The sequence below is a fragment of the Symphodus melops genome, assembly GCF_947650265.1.
Source record: "Symphodus melops genome assembly, chromosome: 22".
NCBI classification, from domain to species: domain Eukaryota; kingdom Metazoa; phylum Chordata; class Actinopteri; order Labriformes; family Labridae; genus Symphodus; species Symphodus melops.
Genome location: NC_136712.1, coordinates 4,249,003 through 4,273,175, shown reverse-complemented (window position 1 = coordinate 4,273,175; position 24,173 = coordinate 4,249,003). Strand labels below are relative to the sequence as shown.

The 24,173-nt window shown below is 42.9% G+C and overlaps 1 protein-coding gene across 3 annotated transcripts in view; it reads left to right on the top strand.

Moving 5' to 3' along the window:
• acss3 (acyl-CoA synthetase short chain family member 3) overlaps positions 1-24,173 on the top strand; it is a 126,165-nt gene that overhangs the window by 41,923 nt on the left and 60,069 nt on the right. For all 3 annotated transcript variants that reach the window (XM_079335543.1, XM_079335544.1, XM_079335542.1), the window contains 4 exons: positions 29-109; positions 449-544; positions 1,473-1,624; positions 8,639-8,742. In XM_079335543.1, the coding sequence (XP_079191669.1) occupies positions 29-109; positions 449-544; positions 1,473-1,624; positions 8,639-8,742 (433 nt within the window). The remainder of the gene's footprint in view (positions 1-28; positions 110-448; positions 545-1,472; positions 1,625-8,638; positions 8,743-24,173) is intronic.

Below are 24,173 nucleotides of genomic sequence, written 5' to 3'. Positions count from 1 at the left end.
TTTTTTTCTGCTTATCTCTCATCCCCAGGGCGTCGTGCGAGACACTGCGGGCTACGCTGTGATGCTGAAATGGACCATGTCAAATATTTATGGACTCAGTCCTGGAGATGTAAGGCAATAAAGCGGCGTCTTCTCAGTCAGAGAGAGAGAGACCGAGAGAGAGAGAGAGAGAGAGAGAGAGAGAGAGAGCGAGCTTTAGAACAAAGAGCATACAGAGCAGAGAGGGCGCCTTTCTGTACTTGAAAAGATGATTTGAGCACCATATAATATTTATGCTAACCGAGCAGTCGTAGGGTTTTTTTTTTTTTTTGAAGTAGTTTGTTTGTCATTAACATTTAGAGTGCCTTCAGTTGAATGTAAAGACAGTGTTGATGGAGTTTTCCCAGCATGCAGTGCGCTGTGTTTGCCTCCACATTCAGCTGAAAAGTGTCTTTTGAACCTGTTGCAGGTGTGGTGGGCGGCGTCAGACCTCGGCTGGGTCGTCGGCCATTCTTACATCTGCTACGCTCCGCTGCTGCACGGTAACAGCACCATCCTCTATGAGGTAGGTGGAACAACTCGGAATCGCAAATCGTCATCTCGAGACGTTGACAAAAGAGCTCCTTGTTAAGATGCCAGGCCAGGATTTTCTTCTTCGTATTTCCTCGAGCTCCTGTTGTCCGCTCTTCCTGAAGTGGAGGTCGGAGCAGGCCGTGCACGAATGAGGTCGGCGTTTTTTTGCGGAGATGACGCAGTCCGATGGGAGGTGTCAGTAGTGCCCCGTCGCCTCCCTGAAGATTTGAGGGGAGCTCCGTTTACTCGAGTGGCCTCCACAAGGCCTCCCCTACCTCGTGTGTGTGGGAGTGTTTTCCTCCTGTTACGTATCTCACACACACACACACACACACACACACACACACACACACACACACACACACACACACACACACACACCTTTCTATCTTCACACACAGTGCTGCCAACCTTTTAATGTCTCCTCTGGTCAATTCACAATACTCAAATATTTACTCTGAGAAAAACTGACAGCCCGGACTCACCGGTGATGTTAACCATTATTCATTCATCTGCATTTGTCGGGCTCACTGTTGGGACGGACTCGTCGAATCCCAGGAACACGATGGGAATCGCTGTTGGACGCAAACGCCCGCAGGCTCCGTCTGTCTTTATCTTTCTTTCTTCGAGACAAACACTCCCGTTACAGTGCAACCGTGTTTACTAATCCGTGGATTTCTTGGCCCATCCGTCTCGGAGGCAGCCTTCCAAGTGTGCCTCTGTGTGTGGAAACAGCTGCTGCATGAATATTAATGCTTCATAGTGAACAGTAAATATGTGCTGTGGAACAGAGTTGAGTTATTGCCGTGAAGCTGTTTGCTTCGTTGACAGTCACTCTTGTGATTTATGTTTTCAGCCGTGCTACATGGTTGTCTTTTTTTTTGTTGTTGTTGAACTAACCAGCTGTTGCCCGTTCACAGGGTAAGCCTGTTGGGACCCCCGACGCTGGGGCCTTCTTCCGGGTCATGTCTGAGAACGGCGCCTCCTCCATGTTTACAGCACCCACTGCCATCCGAGCCATCCGCCAGCAGGACCCGCAGGCTGCACTTGGGAACAAATACCCGCTCTCCAGGTACACGGCAGTACTTAGCACAACAAACAGTTGAAAACAGGTTTGTCTAATAAATGAAGCAGAGGAGACCAGCAGGGAATACCTGTACTGTATGTATTATGTACAGCAGTCCTTAAATGAGCCCTGCATTAACAGAGAGTTTGGTATTAAACGTCTTGAGCTGAATCTCTAAAAGCAAAAGCATGAAACATTTATGAGTTACAACATTCACTTATTAAGATCTAGAGCTTTTAGGTGATTGCATTTTGCAAAAAAAAAAAAAAAAGGAACACGACTTTGAAATATGAGCTACGCAAACTTGGTCGTCCCTTCTTCAGTGTTTTCCTTAATTGTTCTCATTTTTATGATTTGTAGTCCTGAAAGTAATACAGAACTTAATCCCTAATTGAGATGGAAAATGTGAATTTATAAAGAAGGACCTGCGACCATTTGTTTGGGCAGTTCAGTAACAAAGATGGATGACAAGAAGAATATGTTTAAGCACAACTTTGTGCATGATTTGAACCTTTCTTGAAAAATTGCGAGACCTTTTTCATGCATCAAATCGAGCAGTATCACAAAGAAGATTATTATTATTTTTTTTATATATCTGCAGGCCTATCAGGCTGATGCAAAATCCTTCTTTTGGAAACAGATGGCAGGTTTCACTGAAACGATGTCCGTGTCGTGTGTTGGTCTTTAAAACATCAGGAGTGATGAAAGAGACCCGTCCAGCCTCACGTTAGTCTCAGACCATCTGTTGATGCACAGCTCCACTGCTCTCTGTCTGAGAGTTCATCAGGATTATACCAAACACCAGCAGGTCACTGTAGCCCACCTGTATCAGATTGAACCACATGTTATCCTGCTGCTCTCTGATTATTCAGCGAAAAGTCCTCCCTACAGCTCAGTGTTAGAAACAAACATTTCTTAGTATTTTTTCGAGCACCTCTTTGGCCCCGGAGAGTCAAATACCTGCCGAGATGATCACGGTTATTAATTATTTGGTGCAGTGCATCGAGACCTCCAGAGGTTGTGATGTCAATGCACTGCTTTCATTCTTCTCCTGCAGTCTGCAAATGCCTCTAAGCGCACAATCATAAAGCAATTCTCGGTGAAGATGATCTTTGGCCCCTGTGAATCATTCAGAAACTCTGGCGCTGTGTGCAGAATTTGCCGATTGTTAGGTCACTGAATGCATACCCCCCCCCCCCCCCCCCTTTTTAAAAATTGCTGCAGTGGAGTTTGGTACGATAAGTTTGAGTCAAATAAAGGCGGCATTTCTCCTCTTAAGTCTTGACCCCGACACGATCAGTCATTTAAGCGACATGCTGTTTCCGTGTCTGCTTCTTAATGCGTCTTTCCCCCTCGAGGAGGAGGAGGTGGCAGGTTGGTGAAAGATTGCTGCATTTCAAGCAATACAAAGGAAGCAATGACACATGGATTCATTTTAGCAGGGGGGTGGTTTTAATGTCTGCTCGAACGTCGCTTGGTTTTTTACTTACAGCCAGAAGAATAGGTTTGACTTGAAAGGAAGCAGGAGTTTGTCTAATGTTCACGTCTGTTTTTTTTTTTTAAACGTCATAATTTGCAAAGAATCTAGAAGGAAAAGGATGACATTTTATAAAAAAATTTTAAAGAAAAAAAAACGCAGATCTCCCACTCGTACAAGGCAGGAGCAGCAGCGTGGTAAGATTGTCCACAGGGAGCGCCAAAATCACACGCAAACCGAACGAGCCTCACAGAAGCTTTCAGCTCATGCTTTATATAAACTCTAGATTTCATTTCAGCTTCTATACCATGTGGAAAGAATTGTATCACATCATAGAGTACCTACTCTATGCTTTTCACCAGTAGTCCAAACACACTGATGGTTATGGCAATACAAACGCCGTTGGTTTTAATTAAAAGTGTGCTGATTGAAGTAGTTCAACCTTTCAGAAAACGCTGTTAGCTTTATTGTCAAACATATCATTTTATGCTACAGAGGCCTCCAGTGCACCATCGGCACTTTTATTGACACTGTGAGACATTAACTGGCTGCGCTGTAATAGCCGTGGACTCTTATCAATGTGCTCTGGCCATATTACTTGTCAGCGAGGATGTGAAAACGACTACATTGAGAGTCTGGCGGCAGGCCTGTCAGAAGCTGTGATGGCTGCAGAGCGCTGCATAAATGTAGCATGACAAAGAGGGCAGACACCCTGTCAGGAGGGTTTTTTTTTTTTTTTTTTAAAGACAGAGGACTAAGTCAATGCTGAGACCCACCACCCCCCAGCCCCCGTATAAACAAGTGACAGGGTGCAGGAATCCAGTGAAAGCTGGAGCTGTTCAAGGTGCTGATGTGTGCAGCTTGTTGTTTTCCTTTACAATGAACTCCAGAGTAAATATCAGGCTAGTCTTGTCCAATGTAGTGGATTCATTGCCTTTAAAATTTACATGGGGGGGAGAGTAAATGTCTAGGGATGTATCGTGGTTTGAGATTGTGAGGTTGAGAATTACATTTTATGCATCAAGATTTCTTTCAACATTAGTGCAGAGATAAATGTCAACAGTCATTGTCTGTGTTCTTGCTGTTTTTAATGTTCTTCTGTGTTTGGTTTCTTTTGCTTTGTTCTTTTTCAGGCTTTATTAACACATGTTTAAAGGTTCTATACGAATAACGTTTTTTTTGGGAGATGTTTTCAACTCCAAACAGAAATTGCATGCAACTATCGGTTTGGAGTTTCCCCTGAAGTCCAGAGTTTGCTTTAGAAGATCTTCCATCCAAATTATATTGTCCCAACAAAAAAAAAAACAAACCCCAAGAATTTCAACTTTTGTTTGCATCTCTGATCGTGCAGACCAAACATATTCTGAATTTTCTACTTGCATCAAATCTGCTTCATGACATATTTAAAAAAAAAAGTTTGCAGTTATATGAAAAGCAGAATCTGTTCATTTTGTGTTCACACTGTGGTAGTGGCCCTGTGACTCTGCGACTCACCAGTAACAGATGGACAGGTGCGCTGCAGCAGAAACAGAACACCAGTAAACCCCGGCAACAAGCTGAGCAGTGACCTCGCTAACAGGTCGTCAAAGTTGGCACTGATAAGTCGACACACAGGAAGAAGAAGTCAAATGAATCCAAACACTAAGCCGTGTACACCTTCAGATGTTCTGAGCCCGCACGAGACCGGGTTTGCTTTTCAGACGTATCTAGAGAGGCGACAGTCTGGACAGTTGAAGAATTAGCTTTTGTTTGTATCTGGAAACAGCTTAGCACACACACACACACACACACACACACTTTCTTCTCCCTGGCTTTTCTTACTTTAACTTTACACACGGACAGACGAGCAATTTGTGGAGTGAAAACTTGTTGCGAAAGGCCATCACACGGATAACCTTTACCACCGGGGATATGCTGTTTCTTGATTTATTGGCATCCTCCAAGGTCTTACTGTGGAGATTAGAGTGGCCTTATCTGTACAAAGTGTAAAGGAAAAGCTGTTAGTGGCAAACGTCTTATGGAACCTGTTCAACCTTTCTCAGTGTTTCTCAAAGCGTTGCGTGAGTAAAGTTCAGAGAACAGTTTTCTCTGATTGTACCTCCCATCTCAAAACCATCTCGAGGTCCGCGTTTGTCTTCATTCTGCACACAGCTGTAAAAGAGTTTATCATGGAACACACGTTTGACTAGTGTGGTGAAATCTAACGATTTTCAGGGTCAAAGGTCACAAAGTGCTTTACAGCAACAACAAAAAAGCATCCATGTAATAAAGACAGGAAGTTCATGGACTGACATTATAAAATCCTGATGTGACCAGGAACAGTGACAGATGACTTTTTGACTTTTCTTCTTGACTTGTTGAAGGTCTGCCTCTCTGTGGTCACAGCGTCTACGTGAAACATCCCAACCTGAACTGTAAATGAACTCTGCAGAAAACTGGCAGACCGCAGTGAATGTGAGCTGTCCTTGGATGACTAGCAGCACTGTAGCGGAAGTGTTTAGTGGTTAAACGAGAACATAAGGTCACTGCCTGAGTAGCCAGTAAATCAGTCATTCATTCTGCATGTTATTTAGCTCCGTTCCTGCAGGGCAGAATCAATGTGACGGCTGAATGATGGTACATTGTTAATCCTGAGGCTTCATTATGGCGCCTGATGTACTTCTTTCATATTTGATACAGCCAACGCATTTATTTCAAGCTTTTTATCCTTAAATCCTTTATAATGAGTTAAATGACCTTGATCTACACAAATCCAAGGGTGGAGATGCATTTCAATCAAAGCAGTGCTTCCACTTCCCTTTTCAAAAGGCTTAGGGAATGTGGCATTTTCCTGTAAAATAACCCCAAAAAGATTTGATTAGATTCAAAGCTTGTGTGCTGGTACGTGATGTGGAAACTTTCCTTTTTTTTAAATCATGAAGTCATTTGAAATCTTTTCTTTAAATTGAGCCGACTGAAGGATGGGAAAGTCATGGCTGTACCTGAGTGGAATTATTCAATCTAGCTGTCAATACACAGCTTCAAGTCATTCTTTTATTTTGGTTCAGTGCCACATTAAACGTCTTTCTACATGTTTAGCTCTTGGATGTGTTTGTGTTTTCAGAGCTCTAAGATGCATGTGATCCAGCAGAGACTTCATTCCCTTTGACATGAGGGGGGGCTTAGAGGCTGCTGGGTTTTTAAAACATTTCACAGGATTGTTTTTTTTAGGTTTTTTTTAGTATTGATTTATGGAAGAGCTCTAATAAAAAAAAAGCTATGAATAAATAATCAATTAGTAAGAGAGGAATTTTGCATGATAAACTTTGAGTCTGATGGAGAAATAATACCCATTTCGCCTTTGATTATCAATGTTTGAAATGCAGAAATCAGCATAATCCTTCCCTTTTCTTTTTTCTGCTGTGCTTAAGATAACTGAAATGCAGAGTTTTGATGAAAAAACAAGTTGATTCGGGATCTAGACTTGAGGATTCGAATAGCCTACTTTAGGTGCTTGGACATTCCTTATAGAGATAAACAACGGCAGAATGTATTCAATTATTCACTACTTTACTTCAATGATTTAACTGTGGCGGTCTAGTCCATGTTAAGCTATCACTGTGTTGCAGAAAACCACAGGGTGTGATATTTTCTGAAATCGAAGAACAATGGAGTTCGAGGGCAGAGCTTGAAAAAGAGAATGAAATATTACCGAGAGAGCAAAGATACGAGTCAGTGGAGAGAGAGTGACATGATAAAAATTCTTCTCCCCCGTTACAGAAGACAGAATGTGACTTCAAGTTTGATTGGAGTTGGAAGGTCATTTCACCACGGTGGCGAGTCGAGGCTCATGAGTAACGACCAGCAGTCATTTTGTGGGGAACATGGAGCGGTAGGACTCTCAGCTGCGGCTGCTCTGTGGCCTGGACTTATAGTGCAGGGGGCTTACAGAACTCTTCACAGATTGTGCAGTCAGAAAGCAGCAGGGTTGTGAATTAGAAATGAGCAGCCGTGGGTAGCCATCAGAGGGAGGTTTGGAGAAAATGATGTGAGGGCCGAGGATGGAAACAGCAGTGTTTTGGGTCACTTGTAGGGCGTGGAAACCAGCAAGAAGCAGCTTCCAGACTTTCAGGTCTTTGACAAATTCAGGTGTCTTTGCAAAAGTTTGTTACCTGTTGGTATTTAATAATTCAGGCTTTCAATAAGTCGTATGTGCAATCAGAATCTTCAGTAAGTTATTCAGTCATCATTGTTGTGTATTATCTATCGTCTTGCCCTGTACCGTATCATCCAGTACTGAATCGTCCTGTGTCGCCTTGTGTGACCCTATGGTCATGTATGGTCCTGGTATTGTCCTGTATGTAGATAGTCATTGCGTGTTTTTCCTATATTTAGATAGGACAGAGGAAAAAGTCTGAAAAATGGGAGCGAGAAAATCCGGCCAGAAAGGAGCCACATGTTCTACCTGAAGCTGAGCCGCCCGCCTTGAGGACAACAGCCTCTGTACGTGGGGCAGGCCAACGAACCACTTAGTCACTGATGGACCTGCATCATGTGTCCAAGCAGAAGCTGATTTCGCTCACAGTCTCGTGGAGAGTAAACGAGGCCGAGAACATTGAACCGAACGTCTTTCCTTGACATCACTCATCCATGACTTCGACATCTTCTAGCTTCAGAGGAAGCCCCCCGATTTATTAGCTGTTGGCCTCGAACGATAAAGTGTCATCAGCTGACTGAGAAGCTAAATCAAAAGTAATGGTTCACTGGCAAAAAACAAAACGGTAAACATTGTTGTGTTGTCTCCCATCACATTCATAAAAAAAGAGGCCAAGAACTGAACTCTTTCGAAAACTCCAACGGTGATGCTCGTCCACTCGAGCGTTCACCTCTGCCGTCCTGATGCGTGTGACTGCGGCGCGGCAGGATGCAAAGATCGCTTAGTCAGCAGAGATGGCAAGAACGATCTGCTTGATGTTGTCAGAGGCAATTTGAAAAATGCACGAGTCACTGCGAAGATCACAGGGAGAATTAAGTGGAGGGGAAAACTGTGTACAGCCCAAAAGATGTTTTTTCCATGGAAGGCGTTTTGCATGAGCTCAAAGTCACTTTCAAGTGCTTGAAGAGAAGTTCAGAGCCGTAGTATATCGTAGACATTGCTATGAGCCAGTTTTCATAACGGAAGAGTTTGACTCAGCAAAAAAAAAAAAAAAAAAAGTTTTGTATAAAAACAAACTTTCACTGTCTTTACCTTATTTTGCTTTCTGCGGGCGAATCCGATCTGTGGCTTCTTTCTTGCACGTCTGTCCCCACTCTCTCTCTCTCCCCAATTTCTGACTCTATCCACTGTCCTATCTCGCCCCCCAAAAAAATACTTTAAAAAATCACTGCTCTCTCTTCTAACCAGGACCTTAATTCTACCACTGATCATTTCATCCCTATCTATGTGCTATCATGCTCTTGAGTGAAGACAAACCTCCTTCAATCCCTAAACCCTTTGTCGGCCGTTCCTGCGAGAAGGTAGACGTGGTCAAGTTTTACGGATGTGCTGTATTTTTTTTTTGCAGGTTGCGCTCATTGTTCCTGGCAGGCGAGCGTTGCGATGTTGAGACGCTGGAATGGGCAAAGAGGAGCTTCGGGGTTCCAGTCCTGGATCACTGGTGGCAGACTGGTAGGAAGATCTCTACTTTCTACAGAGCGAAAACCCGAGACTTTTTGAATCCCAAAAATAAAGTTAAAGGTTGTTTTTTAAGATCTTGGTTATGCCCAGCTGAACTCCAAAGATTTAGATGTTGGATATAGAGTGCACCTGTCTCATTTGATTTCATACAATGCCGCTCTTCCTCCCCAAAGTTACATAACTGACAGGAAGTACCAAAGGGAATCATGTAAACAAAATGCAAACTGACTCCCGAGATATCACCAACAATATGTTCTGTTCTCTCGCTTCTTTGTCTCTTTGTTATAAAGCATCATAACAGCTTAATCCGGAGTACAGAGTGAAAGCTCAACTGCACAGGATTTCTGTCGGTTTAAAAATTGCAGAGAGATGAATCCCCCCTCTCGTCCGCGATGTGGGAAGTTTCCTCTTGAACTTGCAATTATCTCATCTTAATGGCTCGATAATCACATTATCCTCAAACTTTCGGGATTAAGCTCTCATGATATGGATACTGGAAAATCGTTTCAAGGACCTCAAGTGCTTTATTAGTGTGACGTGTGTAAGAATTTTTTTATTTAAATTGATCTTGACGACTCAGTCTCGTCTCTAGCTTATCAGTGTGGGAAGACTCAGTGCTATATTTAGCCCTTTAAGTATAACTTGACCTTGTGAAGCAGCCTAATATCACCACTTTCCAAAAGCCTTTTGTCATTATGGAGCACTTTTTATCATCTTTCCTGCTTGATGAATTACTTCTATGTTTAGTACCACAGACCAGGGGGATTCTTCTTTCCACTGGAGTAATTATGACGTTAAAGACCACTTGGTTTTAATATCTTACAGAGTTTCTCAGGGATATGATCGTCATGAAGTGCGGTAATTTCTTAGCCGTCATTTAAATCTCACTTAGATACAGATGTGCGGATGAGCAAGCATTTTAAAGGAGTCCCAATGAGAACGCTTATGCTGCAAAGAATAGAATGGAACGGCTCCAGTTTGGCCAATTTTAACATGCAGTGAAGCCAATTAATATCCAGAGTGCAGAGCCACCACAGTTTCCTCACCTCAAAGTCAAACATAATCAGGTGGGGGGGGGAAAAACCCCACAGAGAGCCTTTAAACAAGAGGTTTGATTGGCAATGCCTTCCAAACAGTTCACTGATGTTTAATTGATTTGCACCCATTTGGGACGCTGAGTGACTGGCTGAGATAGATGTGAGGACTACGTTTCTGCTTAGCAACCTGATAAAGGAGGTGAAAACAATGACTGGTGCCTCTGTATACACCTTGTCTATCATTTTGGAAAGTGAAATTGCCTCCTGTATGAAGCAGTTTGAGCCATAGTACAGCGAACAAACTAATCAACGACAGCAGCCTTTTCCCTTTGACTCTTTGAAATTCCATTCACACAGTCAATGTGTCCGTGCTACTTTGCATCAGTGCTCTTTAAATTAATGTCATCCAGAGGTTGCTCAGTTTTAATGTTTAAAGGCTTGCTAGGTCATGCTCTTTAACTTGTTGACACAGTGTTAAATAGTTAATTTTAAGGTGAGTAATCACACTTTTCTGCCTGTTCTTTAACATGGTTGTTGGAGGTCTTGATGACAAGATGTGTTATGAGGAATATCGGTGGGGGGCTACGCGTCCTTCAGTGGACTCTAACACATTGGCCTCACTTTTCAGTGCTGGAGGTTGGAGCTAATCCCTCTCGGTTTGGTATCCTCTGGAAGTAGTGAGCTATGATTAGTATGACAGCAACCTCTAAGGAGAACAATTGGATGTCACTTTAGTTTGTAATATCCAGCCAGTGCAAGTCGCGGGGGATCGATGCCGGACAAGACGACATCTCAGTGTTAAATTCAGAATCAATACTGTTGTTGCACCTGCTGGAAAGCCATTGACCTTGAGATGCTACATGTAAAAGTCTGATGTGTGTGAAGATTAGAACACTCGGCTGATTGGTCAGTCCAAGTTCAGTGGGAGTGTGAGAAACTCAATACTGCAATTTTGCAAAAAGACAAACCATCAATTCAGGATCATGAGGTCTTGAGCTCTAACCCTACTGCATGCTCATCAAAAAAAAAAAAATTGAATTCCAGAAGAGAACTTCATCTCATGAAGTTTACGTTTTACGACAAAATACCTCATAACTTTCAAAGAGCTGGGCTCTAGCTCTATTTGACTGTTTGTCATTGATGGCTATTCCACATTAATAAAATAAAATTAAGACCCTGTTTAAAAACAAAGATTGATTCTTTTTTTTTTTTTTTTAATGGAACTGTAGTAATAACAGAATTGCACTTCTTCTCAAATGCTAGCTTTACTTGTGTTCAAATACTTATCAACGTGACAGAGCTGGTATAGTGGGCAGCTGCCAAAAGAAAGGAACTTTGGCCTCAGATAGACTTTGAGTGCTTCTTTCTGGCAGCCACCAATTAAAAGCATAGCAGTGATTGCCTTAAAGTTTGTACAGGCTTCTGGCAACTAGAAGCCAGCAGCAGCGTGTTCATTTATCCAACACCAAAGATGTGTGAAATTTGTGGAGTAAGATATCCGTATCCTGAAAAACCCCCCAAATAATTTAAATCGTAATGCTGGTGTGCTGAACCCCTGAAGATGTTATTTTTTTTCAATTGGCCTTGCCCAATCTTCTTCTTTGCTGTTCTAATTCAACAAAACTTGTGCCATTTCTCCAAGCGCAAATACTTTTAGAAATATGAAATTACCAGAAGCCTTTTCCCCAATTCATGGCCTTTACACACCGAAACGAATACATTTACCTCGTGTGGTCTCAGGTATCCTCATGTACTCATGAACATGTCTGGTCAACGTTATAAGGATCAAAGACAAACACTCTGGGATGTGTGTTAAAACGTCAGGAATAAAATTCTGCTTTGCTCTTTTTAGTAGTGCGGATACATTCTGAACCAAAGGGAATCATATCTCTCTGGTACATTTTGATCTCCGTGTTTTGAAGTACATCATTGGAACTTTATGAACATTTCACTTGGATGCACCACTTAGTGTACTAATAAAGGTAAACCTTGTTGTCATTTTTTCCATCCAACCATCCATCTCTCCATCCATCCATTTGTCCATCCATAGTTGTGGAAGCAATATAACATTTTTTTTGTGTCATAATTACCAATGATTCCTGTCTCTCTGGGGCTCAACTCTTTCATTTGTGGTGGAGGCACATCCTTAATTTGATCTGCAGCTCTCATGGCGCTATCCCCTCCTGAGTAGTGACATTCCAGCCCCTGAGTTGTGACATCAAATGTGATCTAAGCACACTGTGGGCTTTGTCTTTGCTGGGCGTTAAAACAGTGAGAATCAATCATTCTTGCAGAGTGCAATAATGGCAGTGAATTCCCTTCCCTGTGGTGCTTTTATGCTCAGTTTAAATATCCATACACTGATCTTTAATTATGTACGGCTTCATGCAAAGCTGCACTGTTTTAATGAGGAGAAAGGGGAAGTGTAGGGTTTAGCGTAGGAAGCTAAGCATGCAGGCAAACACAACATTATGACATTTAGGTGCTGTGTGATTTAGTTGTTTACTCTTTTATATAGAAACGTCCCCGTGCTCTCTCTATGTACCAACGTGTAGATGGCTGGACTGAAATGCACTGCCACATGCTAGAGATGTTGATTCCTATCTTTTTACTTTAACCTAGCGATGTTTGTTTCACAGCCACGTTTGAATCTCACTTTCTGACACACAAACCTACACATACACACACATACACCTGGACAAAATCCCGTCACACTTTGTTGCCATCCCCTCCTGGTGATTTATTGAGTTTTGGAGGGAAAAAAAACCTCTGGCGCCCTCTTGATTTCTGTCTCAATGTGTAAATCCCGTTGGATTCTTCACCCCCTGCTAAACTCAATAACCGGCAGCTGGCGGGCAGCGCTGCAAACCAAATGTGTTCTCCACTTTTTCACGGTAGAGCGGGTCATTCCCGCTCTCCTTGTGAGGCACTTTGACTTGAAATGTGTGGGTGACAGAGACTCTGCCATGTTCCTCACATTCATTAATCCGTTTTTCATTTCTTTCTGAAGTTGCAGAATTAGAAGAGACACTTTTTTTTAAGTTGATTTGACCTAAGCTGTCCAACTACCTTATGGACAGGTTAACTATTCATTGGATTTGGTTTTCTCGAGCGAAATGTTGACAATGAAATAAAATTAGAAGCCTGTTGCTTTTCATGCCTTGCTCCAGAGCACCTCATTTAATTTCCATCGTGTGTGTGTGTGTGTGTGTGTGTGTGTGTGTGTGTGTGTGTGTGTGTGTGGTCATTTTCTGCTGTGGTTTGGATGTTTACTGCAAGTGCAAAAAACTGCCAAGATGCTAAATGTCTTAGGGCCTGATTTACTAAGATCCAACGTAAAGAGTCCTCATGCCCGTCCCACTACACTAGTGTTATGTTGTGCTACCCTGAATAGACTCAGGTGAAAACGATCATATATTGGCGTTCTATTTGGATAATGGAAGAAAAATGTAAAGCCAATTGCAAACAGCGTATAACACCTTGTCCAAACAGTTAAACTATCCATTTTTTTTATTCACAAAGGGATATCAAGTGTCTGTGAAGCATATAAAGCAGTGTGTATACAGTTTCCTTCTGCTTGTACTGAGTTCATGAGTCACCCTGTCGGGAGCGTCACGGTGCACTGTTCGACCGTCTCTCCCGAGACAGGACATCGATCAAATAACTTTCAACGACGTCGCTCCCTTCACACCTCTCCTTCAGCCCCCCCCCTCCTGCAGCCGAGAAATATCTTCTTCAATGGCAAACCGTTTAGCATTCATGGCTCGGTTAGTCATCACAGACAGGAGCGAAACTGGTTGTTGTCAAACACCTGAAAAACAAAGTTCAGTCTGCATCTTCTGGCTACGATAACCTGAAATCAAGTCGTTCGTCATCCTGGTGACAGTCTTTCAGTCGCTCTCTCGCAAAATTGGTATTCATCTATAAATATTGATATATTTTCCTGCCACTTGTTCAGGGCTTGCTTGTACTAGTCACCTGCAAAACACAAAGAAATAGAACCCAATCAATCACCAATGCAGCTGCTCATAAATCCTTGGAGCCTGCATGCTTGAAATCCCGGAGTCTAATATTGCGAAGACGAAAGCCGTAGTCGAGCGTTAGAAAAGGTGCAACATGAGAAGTGAAGAGTGGACCAGGTGAATTGAGTTTGGCTTTCAGGAAAACAATGCAGTTAAAAGCATGTATGGCAAGAAATATGTTCACAATGGAGAATGAGTTTCCTAATTGATGTACTTTGATGTCTCATTTTAGGTTATGATTTTGTCAGTCAGTGTTTGAATGCGCCAGAGTTAAAATGTTTTAAACTTGTACTACATATGATCGAGCTAACGTTGTTAACCTAGCATCCTTCAAAAAGTTTAAAATGGGTGGATTTTTCAGCCTCCTCACCTTCAAAAAACATAGTTATTTAACTTGAAAAAAAATCCAAATTAGACTATTTGACTTGCATTTTAAATTGTTGAAGCTTTCTAACAGAGACAGGAAGCGGGGGCAAATCTTAAGGAACACTGAAGCCGGACTAATTAAGAGAGAGAGAGGTTACATTATTGCTCAGGGAGTGTCTGAGCTTTTATTTCAACATGAAAAGAGACCTACATTGATGTCCTCAGGTGGCTTTTACAAACTTCATATCCATCCAAATGACTGGGACCAAATTAGAAAATGGCGTGTGGGGGCAAAGCTGATCTAGCGTTTCGGTCTTGCCACATGTAGAGGCTATAGTCCTCTAAGGGGGGGCAACCCAGATTCATGTTTGACCTGTTGCTTTTTTCCCTGTTCGTCATTACCAACTCTCTCCTGATCTTCTATTCTCCACTGTCCTATCAAACTAGAGCAAGACGCCCCAAAATAACAAATGAACATCTCATATCGAAGTGAAAGGCATTACAGACACTACCACCAACAAACGGCATCCAACACAGCCACAGATTTGAAGGCTGACTGAAGGCAGTTCAGCCATATACTCGGTTTTTCGTCCCCCTTTCTTTTGAACTTGTTTTTTTTTTGTATTTGTTTTGTGATCAATTGTTAAAACTTTGCTGTGACTTTGACCAGGAAAACCTCGAGGGAAAGTCCAACTGAAATTACAAACGTTCGAATAAGCCGACGAGCCTACACAAGGTCGTTTCTAAATCTGCTGTTTTTCATTGTTGGGAGGAATGTGAAAAAGAAAAAGTCCTTGGAGATGTGTAAAGAGCGGCAGGATTGTGACTCATTCAGGGAGCCAGTGCTTGTCATTGATGGCAAAAAAAACAACATGCCGCCTATTATAAATTCCTCTTAAGCTGAAGGTTCCTGCTGGCTGAATTAATAATAAATGAGGAAATACATTTGTCACTTGAGTCATGATCGAAAAAAACTACTTTTGAACCCCTTGCTCCTCCTCGGCTGTCTCTCACAGACTTTGAAGTGTTTTCTCCCGCTCCTCTGTGTAAAGCTGCTCGATCATCACTGTAGAATTCTTCATCCCACAGTCAGTGGTTTTCCAGCTCCGGTTAACGGGAGCATCATCTAATTCATTATCTGTGATATCATCTCCCTGCACTGGGAGCAGTGGATCCGCTGTGCCAGGTGCACAGAAATGAAAAGGATTAGTTTTGTATTGTTTTCCCCCGTCGAAACCCAGGAGGCTTTCCTTACCTTGCAGCCAAACTGTGTGTCAGAGCTAATGGTAAACAGTCGCTTCACACAAACAGCTCGCGGCAATCCTAACCCAGCTCTCCATAGAGAAGAATAAGGCCCTGCTTTGACACAAAGAGAGCCAGCTGACACAAAACAGCCGTTAGTCCTAATGATGGCATGTAGAGAAGCAGCATGACGTACACAGGTTGAAGCATGCCTTCCTTATAGTCCCAATAATACAATAATAGTACAATAATGTGGAGCAGCTCAAAGTGTTTCTCAAGATGGCATGAAGTCAGAATAAATTCTACCGTTAACGCAAGGAAAAAGTGCAATGATAACTGAAAGGTCCAATTCATTGTAATGTTAAAATTACACAAAACAATAATTGACCTTGTTTGAAAAGCAGGACAAACACATGGTTTTCACGAGGTACACGGAGGAAGAGGGGCTTTATCAATCGGGTGTTTCATGAATTATATTTGTTGAGTTACTCTGTTATTTGTTTGTATATGTAAATATGTATATGGGAGTTGTTAATTAAGTAGTGGAGAAGGGATGGGTTTAAATAAGCTTATGCTTCATCCTTTTCAGACATGTTGGGTTCATATTATTGTTGAATTTGACTATTTGTGTTTATTTGTTTTTTTTTGTTTGTTTTTCAGTTCATTGTGCTACTTGCACGAGTTCGAAATAAAACTTTAGAATCAGAATGAAGTTTAAACAGAAATATATTTAAATCATGGCAGGAGACCATCTGTAGAATACATATCCTTGAGTTGTAAGCTTTCAACACATCGCTTGACTTTGTATCTATCAAACATGTCGCCTCTTTCATGCAGCTCTGTATATACTCCTTCTTCGCTGGGAATATTTAATTGCAGTAATAAGCTCACTGAAGGGACATTATTGTTTTTTTTTCCCAATTAAGCATGTTGATGAGTTTCTCACTCTGCAGCACTTTGCTGGTGCAGACGGGATGAGCTTTGTGATACAGAGTGGAAATGTTCGGCGTGCTCATTATTCCCATGCGGGGCGGACTCAATCATTTGTCAGACTCTTCCTGTCATCCGATACGCTGATTCATCCTGTCCCATCAAGCCTGACGTGACTCCACACCGCTTTCTTTTTCCCTCGAGTTCATCTTCTAACTCTCCATTTTTTTTTTACCTTCTTTATTATATTGTTATGAATGTATGCTTTTGCTTTCTCTTCACTTAAAGTCTCTCCACCTCGACACTCTAACCCCAAATCCAGACAACATTCATCTGACTCCCTGAAGCCACCTGAAGCCACAGACAGCCCAGCTCATGTGCATACCGGCGAAAGTCTGCCATTTTGAAGCCCGATAATAATCTCTGCGCTATTTTAAGACCCGAGAGTCACTGGCAGGGGGCGGACAAGGGTGATGATGTCACTGGTGTTGCCTGGCAACAAATGTGTGTTTCTAGTCGGCAAGCTCCCTCAGCAGTGAGCGGCGGCGTACAGATATACAGAAATGTTTTTGTGTCTGTCTGTCTGTGTGTGTTTGTCTTTGTTTCTGTGACTCTCTCAAACAGACAGCAGCTGTGCACCGAGCAAATTATCTTAAAAAAAAAAAAAAAAGAAAAGTCACCCGGACCTCCTCACAGCGCCTGTCTCGTCAAATAAATTGCAGAATAGACTCGTTCTCCCGCTGGCCTTTGTCAAAATGCAACGCTGGCACAGGATTGGTTTCCCCCCCCGCCCCCACCCCCCACTCCTCCTTAAAAGTAAGAGATGCAGAAGCTTTGTGAAGGACACTTTAACAGGCTCTGTGAAAACTTCATTGTCTCACTGGCGAAAACAACAGAAGCTTTTTTTAAAAGCAGAGTATTCACCAATAAGGAATCCTCACCTGAAGCCACAAAAAGCTTGACGGGGATATTACCTCGGCGTAATGAGTAATTAAAGCTGAATGTTTTTTCACCTGCAGGATTTCTTCTCATCAGAAGCTTCGTAGTGGTCAAAGTACACGTTTTAGTAGCCTGCATATGTGATGCTATTTAACCAATTTTAAACCCCATAATTTCATTTAAGGTCCGCCAAAATAAAAGTACCAAAATATATACAGCCATGACATCTGAGAAATATTCTTTTCCAACCTTGAGAAGTGGGGTACTGAGGATAATTCACAATTAAGGGAAATAGCTGTCGATCATGATCCCTTGATAAAGTGGAATTTTGATCAGGAAATACTTGTTGATTCCTCCTTATTTTTAAAACATTTCAGCAGAAATACCCAAAGTGTCCATTTGCTTGTTAGCTTGAATTCTGAAAAAGAGCCCACCAACTTTTCCCCTCACCTTATTCGTATTCTTTCCTTCTCATAGACGGCTCCCTCAGCTTGTCTTTCTTTAAGAAAACAAATCACAATTCATTTCTTTTCAATAAACACTTCCTGTGTCTTTGTCATTCTCGTGCTGTTTTCCAACCTCTGAGAGATGCTCGGGGGGCCGTGGCTTCGGGCCTCATATCATTCAACACCAAGCACACATGCGCATGCAAAAAAAAAAAAAAAAAAAAAAAAAAAAAAGTCCTCTGTTGTTTTCCCTGTCTCATTACATCGCTGCAAAGACAGCGGCACAGATGCCTCGGCTCGTGTAATTACATCTCCGAGCGGTGAGACGCCACGTTTGCACTTACCTCGCTGTTTACTGCAGGCCGCCGTCCACAGCTCTGGAAACCTGGGAATTCTTCTGGCATTCATTCCCAGCCCATTGTTGCATCTATCTGCTGGGGCTTGGGAGGCTCAAGATGGGGGTGTTTCATTAGCAAGTTAAGTAGTGGATTTGTATGCATAAACTTGACTCTGAGCAGATGAGCTGAGCTGTCTGCAAAACGATAAGGGAGGCAATGTCTTAGCTGATGGAATGAAATTATCCCTCCAAGAGTCAGAGTTGTACACGGGAGAGCACGTTGGACGTGTGTGAATGTGTGTGCGCACATGTTTCTCTCATGTCTACTTTTGGTGGGTGGCACCACAAATTCCTTTTTCCACTTTCTGCAGCCTGCTTTGGACTTCCCACACGTCTCACTTTCTATTTGTACTTTGTCGGCACCTTGTCTTTATTTTAACATGGTGCCCCAATAAGAGAGGCCTGCGTTTAACAAGCTCCAGTGTTTATCTGGTGTTTGTGCTCCACAGGACACGGCCAGGTCTTACTTTAAATTGCTTCAGTTTAATTGTTCAGGGAAGAGTCCTCGCCTCACAGAACAGTTCTGGAATAATCTTTGGTTGTCACTCATATTAGGAACCAAAATCGCAGAGAAGAGCAGGACAATATATAATACTCTGCTTTTGTTATGTGGCATTATATCCTTGGCTTGTCCATTTTTACTACTGTTTGTGAATTGGGATCGTGTTAAAAACATGTCGTTTCAACAGAAGGCAGCTAGCTTAATAAACAACTTTGTGATTAGCTTGCAGTCGATTCTCCCTCCATCTGTGCCAGTCCTCCTACATTCACTACAACCCATCTTTTTCGACGCGTGTTCTATATTGTTGAGCTTCGACCAAGTTACCCCAGCAACCATCCATCACCAAGACAACCACGAGCACCGCTGTGCATATGTATGATAAAACAGGAGTCACCCCCGTAGGCTATTTCTGACAGGTTTGTTTACCCATAAAGTGACAACTGCTGTGTGTGTGTGTGTGTGTGTGTGTGTGTGTGTGTGTGTGTGTGTGTGTGTGTGTGTGTGTGTGTGTGTGTGTGTGTGTGTGTGTGTGTGAAGCTGTTGCCAGTGAGAGAAGGCTTTACTGCTGCTGACACTGAAAGAACAGAAATAATTCACTGATGCATATTTCTGACTTTTGTTTGTGCTTTGAATGGGGGAACATTCATTCAGGGACCCAATTAGAGGAGACGTAGCGGCACCACACACCTGATGACTAATTTAAAAGTCTCCACGGAGTGTCTCCATTCATTACTGGAAGCCAGTGACGTGGCTGCCTTCCACGCTTGTTTTTAGCCCCTGGTTTTTGATCAGTTACCTTTTCAGGTGTTCTTTCGTGTGTTTTTCAGGTGTCTTGTGCACGTTTCGGCGCATCTATTTGCAAAAATTCAAAGTCCGGGAAAACGCGGCTTCTCCTACCTCCTCCTGTTAGCGGTAGTGATAGCCGCATGAAACGCTCGGTCTAAAGACGTCCCTGATTCAAACTTGTCTCGTTGTAGCAAGCACAGGCTTCCCTCGGACTGACATATATGGTAAAAGGGGCGGAACATATCCAAGAACAAAGCTGAACGACTGACCATTTAAGAGAGAGCCAACCAATCAGATCGCACTTGACTCAACCCTTCTTTTAATGCTGGTTTGCAGGTAAACTTTTATAAGTTTGAGATTTTAATAGAATCTTTAGATTGTAATTTATGTCAGTCAACAACATTCAAAGATGTATTGCGTCCCTACAAGCAGAGGCGCTGCTTGTTAACAGGCAACAACTCGGGGCCCCAGGTCAGCAGGAGCCCCCCCCCCCCCCCCCCCCCAGGTCTTTCCACCTTCAACCCCATTGGCTCAAAATGTGTTTGCAATGACGGTAGGAAACCTCCTTCAGGGGTCCAAACCTGTCAACACTCCCTCTTGTTGTGCTGCTAATTTTTTGGTGTTTGACTGAAGATATAAAAGTGATGGACGCTCTTCTGGGGGGCCCCTGTAAATGTTTTGTCCAGGGTCCGAACAGACTCTGGAATCGCCACTGCCAACAAGTCAGCTTTTTTGTGTTCTATAAGGTTTCTGAACCTAATATGACCCGTTCCCACTCTATGGGGACGCTTCTTTATTGACCTTGTGTTCACCTCACTCAGTTTGATGTCAGAGCGTGCCAGCCCTGCAGACAGAGTGGAAGAGCATGGCTCCCATGTCTGTGGAGAACACAGTTTTTCATATCTTTATATTAAGAAGTGTTTGAGTAGCTGCAGAGGAAAAAAAGTGAAGAAGAAAAAAAAGAAGAGCATGATTCTTACAACCCCCCTTTAGCTACTAGTAATGAGCCTGGCTGTTCGATAGCACACTCTCAGCGGAAAAAAGCCCCCTCGAATTGCCCAGCCCGCTTTTCTTCCAACGTATCCTCCAACAACCCCCCCTCCCGCCTGGGCCCATTCATCACACTCAACCTGCCTCTCACTGGCCACGCTCATCTCCTGCAGGTCCAAGGAAGATTGATTTGTTTGTGTACGGAGGCAAAGGCAGCGAGAGGGAGCAAAAAAAGTAAAGGGGGGGGAAAAAGGACCGAGGTGGGAGTAGAGGATACTGAGAAGTGTTTCTGTGTTTGTGCGCGTGCCAAAGACTCGCACCAGTCCGTCAGACGAGAGCAGACAGACGACGACACACAGAGAGTGTGTGTGATCGACTCCAGCTCCTTTCTCTCCCCTGCAGCCTTCACTCACCTCTGTAAGCCTTCGCAGAGTATTTGTATTCTTCGCCGACGACCCAAACAGAATACTCAAAGTGAATGTTTTTTTTGTCTATTCTTCTCAAAATAATAATGATAAAAAAAAATAGCCTTATGTTTTGGAATCTCAAAAAAGTAATGTTAATAGTTACAGCAAATAATACTGGTGTTACATTCAGGCATCAGTCAGATTTAAGTGATCATTTCATTTGGCAAAATGTTTGACTCTCTTTGTATCTGTTCCTGTGAGCTTCGAGGTGAAGTGTGTGTGTGTGGTCTGTTCTCCATCTTTTCATGCAGATATGAGGACCAAATATATATATATAAAAAAAAAGAGCTAATGACTTATCATCGAGCTCTATATTGGCTTTGTAAAGGTTCGATTGGCCTGGCAGCCACTCAGACGCTTTTGGCTTTCTTCCTGCTTTGCCTTGTAAAATGTCAAGGTCCAATTATATTGTCCTTTTTCATTTGGGTTTGAATTTTTAACTTGCTGGGGGGCTGAATCCTCGCTCCTCCTGTAAGCAGCAGAGTTTAAACACTCCACCCATGCTGACACGGTTCAGCTGCTTTATCGAGCCCTTTAACCGACTCGCAGTTGAGAGGCGTTTTTAAAGGACCTTTGATGGCGTCCTTCAGGGTCAAAGCTATACTGTCGTAATTTAAAGGGGATGCGTTTGTGTCATTAAGCTCAATTATAAGAGTTCTTTTTAAGGTTTATTGTCTTCCTGTTCCTTTGTTTAGAGATAGGACAGTGGATAGCGTCAGGGAGAAGTGGGGAATGACATGCAGGAAATAAGCCACTCTTCAGATTCGAACCCGGACGCACGCATCAACCACCAGGAAACCGGTTCTCCCAATCAAAACTGTTTAACTAGCTTTTTGTTACAGCTACATAAATCCTGGCCCATCCTGTGAGAATTCATTCCTGTAGTGTGAGGAGACCAACGATGTGACCAACCACAGGAAAACCTGATAAGAAAATCTTTGGACCTTGACTTTGCTTGGCCTTAATATCGCCTGTACTTTTTCAGGAACTTTTTATTTGGGCTGTTTTTGGCGCCCCCCTGTGGACAAAGCAGTCCAGATTATCTCTTTCCTGATGTTGTCCTGCATATGAGTTACACTTTTTTTTTTTTTAGCCCCCAAAGAAGTAAAATATCACTTAGTATAAGTATCACTCATCCAAATCTCTGCTGTGGAAAATGGGGGAAAAAAGGCTGATTCAGCAGAATGCAGTCCATCACTTCATCTGACACCGACGCCCCCCCCCCCCCACCCCCTTCCCCGCAGCACTTTTAGACATTAACAATACCTATATAGATAATCAATCTTCATTCTGATAGTTGAGTTTGCATAAAGAGGCATCAATACATTTCTGTCTGTTACATATCCGGCTAAAAAGTCCTGGCAGCAGTTTTATATTTTTGGCAAAAAAAGATCGATCATTAATGAAAGAGTATTGATTGTGCTAAACATTCGCCACTCCGAAAGTATCAGTAAAACATGAATCTTTTTGCTTTACATTTAATTTAATTAAAGTTACAGAATTTGTCTTTAGCTCTGGTTCTTTTTGGTTCGTATCATAACCGTACGGCGTGCAGAGAGACGGCCTCCAATCACGCCAATACTGACCCGAAGAAGGGCCAAATGCCCCCTTCTCGTTAGCCTTTAAAGAAACGTGTTTGCTCATCGTTCATAGTGTCTCTACTGTTTGCGATGGCTTGTGAGCCCTTGAAGAAGTAGCTAACCTCTTGTTGACGAATGAGCCGTACATGGATGCCAGGTCAGAGGTCACTTGGGTCGGGGCGATGCGTTGAGCTCTTAAAACCTCCCCTCCTGACATCCTTCATTTGATAACTTAATCCTCTCCTCCACCAGCAGCACCCTCCTGCCCCTCAGCCGGGCGTCTTTTGAAGCCTGCTGAGCTGAAGTCTGAAGCGGTCTACGGGCTGTTTGATCAGCCGGAGAGTGAGAGGGGTCGACATCCTCCTTAATCGATAGAGCAAGATCCTTAACAAGATGCAGGAGAGGATTTTGTCTGCGTCCAACTCGACCTTGTGTACCTTCTCAAACTTCCTCCACTCATGGGGAGGTCTAACTTAGTTTGTTACACTCCAAATACACGGACAATGCATTTGACCGAGTAGTGTACTCCACAGGTAGCCTCTGGAGATGTAACATTTTGCCTCTGTTTAAAAATAATTGTGGTAGCTGGGTTCTCGCTGTAGTCCCGTCTTTCTATTCAGAGCTGACAGATGTGCAACCTCGCCGAACTCTCTGCTGCTGTATCTGTCCCTCAAGGTTTAATGACGCCTCTCTGCCACATCGCCGCCGCATTGACCGAGCTGTCATTTGCATAGCCGGCCTTCCAGCTCGAACGCTTCGCTGTTGGCCTCTGGCCTCTCGGAGGACGAGTCGCCGCGTGCATATTTTACAACATTACATGATTGAAACTTCCCTCCCCTCCCCTGCTAAGCTATAACAACTGATCACATTCAGTTTTTAACACACCGCGCTGCATTCATTTACATAGCAACAGGAGGAAAATGTCACGACACTCTTGGCCTCAATTACTCACTAGCAAAACATGAAAAATCACGATTACACTGAACACACTCCACGTAAGGTAGACGATCTGATTACCTTTTGAAACGGCGCTTGCATTAATTTGCGTTTTTCTAGTGATTTAAAAAAAAAAAAAAAAGACAGAAGGTCGGACAACTCAAAGAGTCGATGAAGCCTTCAGGCCGGTCTCTAGTAGCTTCTGCAACACACGCACAACACTCCTGAGACTTTATTAGAATAACCAGGGTGAGCGGCATGTGTGAAGAAAAACACAAACAGATTGTGTTCATGTGTGGTGAAAAATGCTGAAAATCACAGTGTTGGAGGTCACTCTGCGCCTACTGTCAACTGTGTAGTGAGTATATGTTAAGACATCAGCTTACACACACTCACAAACTTAAAAAAAAAGCTGCCTGGGAGAAGTGAAAGTAAGAACGGATAGGTGGTAGTGTTCGGCTGAAAAGTTGTGCCAAAGAAAGAAAAAAAAAAACAGTTACTCAAAAGTGGAAATGACTTTTGTTTGCCTGCAGAAAATGTGGAGAAGATGCAATAATGTTTAAAATCGAGTTAGGCTAAAGGAATACTTTCAAACTTTCCTCTGACCCTCCCTGCACCTGTGTGAAGTGACGCATCTCTCTCAAATCCAGAATAATCCCTCGAATGACAAACATTTGAGTATAAGCTATATTTATCTTTTAGCTAACCTCTCTGTGACACCTACTTCTTGCTAAAATGCTAGTGATGTAAGAGTCCTCTGGTGCTGTTTGTGGTTTGGAGGC